This window comes from Drosophila montana, unplaced genomic scaffold (assembly GCF_035044405.1).
Source record: "Drosophila montana isolate Dmon_TW-CO22-7 unplaced genomic scaffold, ASM3504440v1 contig_3037_1, whole genome shotgun sequence".
NCBI classification, from domain to species: Eukaryota; Metazoa; Arthropoda; class Insecta; order Diptera; family Drosophilidae; genus Drosophila; species Drosophila montana.
Genome location: NW_026997913.1, coordinates 26,170 through 27,705, shown reverse-complemented (window position 1 = coordinate 27,705; position 1,536 = coordinate 26,170). Strand labels below are relative to the sequence as shown.

The 1,536-nt window shown below is 41.6% G+C and overlaps 1 protein-coding gene across 2 annotated transcripts; it reads right to left on the bottom strand.

The window, feature by feature from the left end:
- Nucleotides 1-42: 42 nt before the first annotated feature.
- On the bottom strand, nucleotides 43-1,115 carry LOC135430702 (uncharacterized). Of its 2 annotated transcripts, XM_064685471.1 has the most exons (5): nucleotides 722-1,115; nucleotides 557-665; nucleotides 381-425; nucleotides 254-319; nucleotides 43-177 (listed from the first exon to the last, which is right to left on the bottom strand). In XM_064685471.1, the coding sequence occupies exons 1-5, from the start codon at nucleotides 918-920 to the stop codon at nucleotides 141-143; spliced, it is 456 nt and encodes a 151-aa protein (XP_064541541.1). In that variant the 5' UTR covers nucleotides 921-1,115; the 3' UTR covers nucleotides 43-140. The 2 variants fall into 2 exon arrangements, with proteins under 2 accessions (XP_064541541.1, XP_064541542.1); XM_064685472.1 differs by lacking the exon at nucleotides 722-1,115 and having other exon boundaries at nucleotides 502-606.
- Between the last annotated feature and the right edge of the window lie 421 nt (nucleotides 1,116-1,536).

The window sequence follows — 1,536 nt, the reverse complement described above, 5'->3', positions numbered from 1 at the left end:
TTAGGCGATTTGATTCATACAAATTTCTTTTTTATATAAGCTTCTTTATAACATACCATTTTATTTCAGCGTGACAACAATCGCTCAATTTAATATTTATAATATTTGTTCTCCCACGTTGTTCCCAACGGCGGTTGGCACTAGCTTTCGGTGTCGCCCTTTCTTTGTGTTGTCCGGCTATAAAAGAATTGTAATTTTCGAAATTAATACATATTGTCCATAATTATAAGAATATATAAACAATTATGCGCACCTGGTGAAGAAATGTCCACGTGTATGAGAACGTAAATAGTTGAGTGGAGATAGCCAGCAGAGATACCTGCAATAGAAGTTATATTAATTGTCAATAATTATAAGAATGCACGAATAATTATACGCACCTGTGAAGTTGAGGGAAATGTCCGCTGGCATGAGATTGTAAGTGGCTGCAAAGATAAATGCAGTAAGAAATGATATTAATTGTTATTAATTTCAAGAAAACGCAACCAATTATATGCACACATTGAAGGAAAAGAATGTCCGGCTAAGGTTAAATTGATGGGGAGAGTGGGCATACCTGCCGACACGGGCTGATGCAGGCCATCTAGTGGCCAAAATGAGGGAGACGAGATCAGGTGATCGTCTCAGGTAGGGCGAGTACGCTGGGTCCGGAACCGGGACCCGATCTGGAAGAGTAAATTGTAAATGGTGTTTTTTTGTTAATTTATATTGAGCGTCTCACTTTTAGCGCGGCCCACCGATAAACAAGCAGCTCCGCTACAATATGGCGCCCAAGTTGGAGAAGCACCCGGCTTCTTTGAAGTCGGGGGGCAGATATCAAAAAAATAAATAAAAATATCAATGCAGGTACAAGGAAAAGTTTCCCTTGGCTTTAGGATCCACGCCGCTGGTGTCTTATGTGGCACCAGTAGGTGGCTCATAATCGCGCAGCGTGTAGTGGAATCCGAGAAGCACGACGGAAGCAGAGATTACTAGGATATCACTGAGCATAAGAAGTTTCTCTTGTCGTGGTTGATGGCGGAAAGTCACGTTCGCATGTGGTGATAACCGCGATGACAAAGGCATCTTGTGATAAAATCTGATATTAGGGTATGTTTTGGTTAGCTTTTGTTTAATGTTTACTATTTGTTTTGCCCCACTCTGTGTTAGTTTAGTTAGTTTTGTGTTAGTTAGCTTTGTGGTCTATGTATATTTATTTATTTTTTTTAATATAAGTAAGATTTGTTGGTAGATGTTTATTTATTTATTTATGTAATGGAATTATTTGGGACGTATCTTTTTTGTATTAGGGTTAGTAAGCCTTATAGTAGAGAGGGGTACGGTTTTCTGAAGCGATCAGTATGGCGGAGGAACTGGTGTCTGACTGGGTTTCTGACGCTGACGGAGCGTCGGCACTGCCACCGCCGCGCCCAGCTAGAGGTCTGGTGCGAACGCCAATGAATTTCCGGGGATTTCCTGAGAGACAGATCCCGGAGGAGGGTCATCTAGTAGACTGAGAGAAGGAATTGGCGCAACAAGATCGACCTCCACGGAACC

Bases quoted from the DNA above. Each gene is read 5' to 3' on its own strand.
- LOC135430702 (XM_064685471.1), bottom strand. From the start codon at position 920: ATGAGCCACCTACTGGTGCCACATAAGACACCAGCGGCGTGGATCCTA. The intron at 426-556 runs GTATGCCCACTC...TTATCTTTGCAG, and splicing joins GCATCAGCCCGTGTCGGCAG to CCACTTACAATCTCATGCCA. The intron at 320-380 runs GTGCGTATAATT...CTTCTATTGCAG, and splicing joins CATTTCCCTCAACTTCACAG to GTATCTCTGCTGGCTATCTC.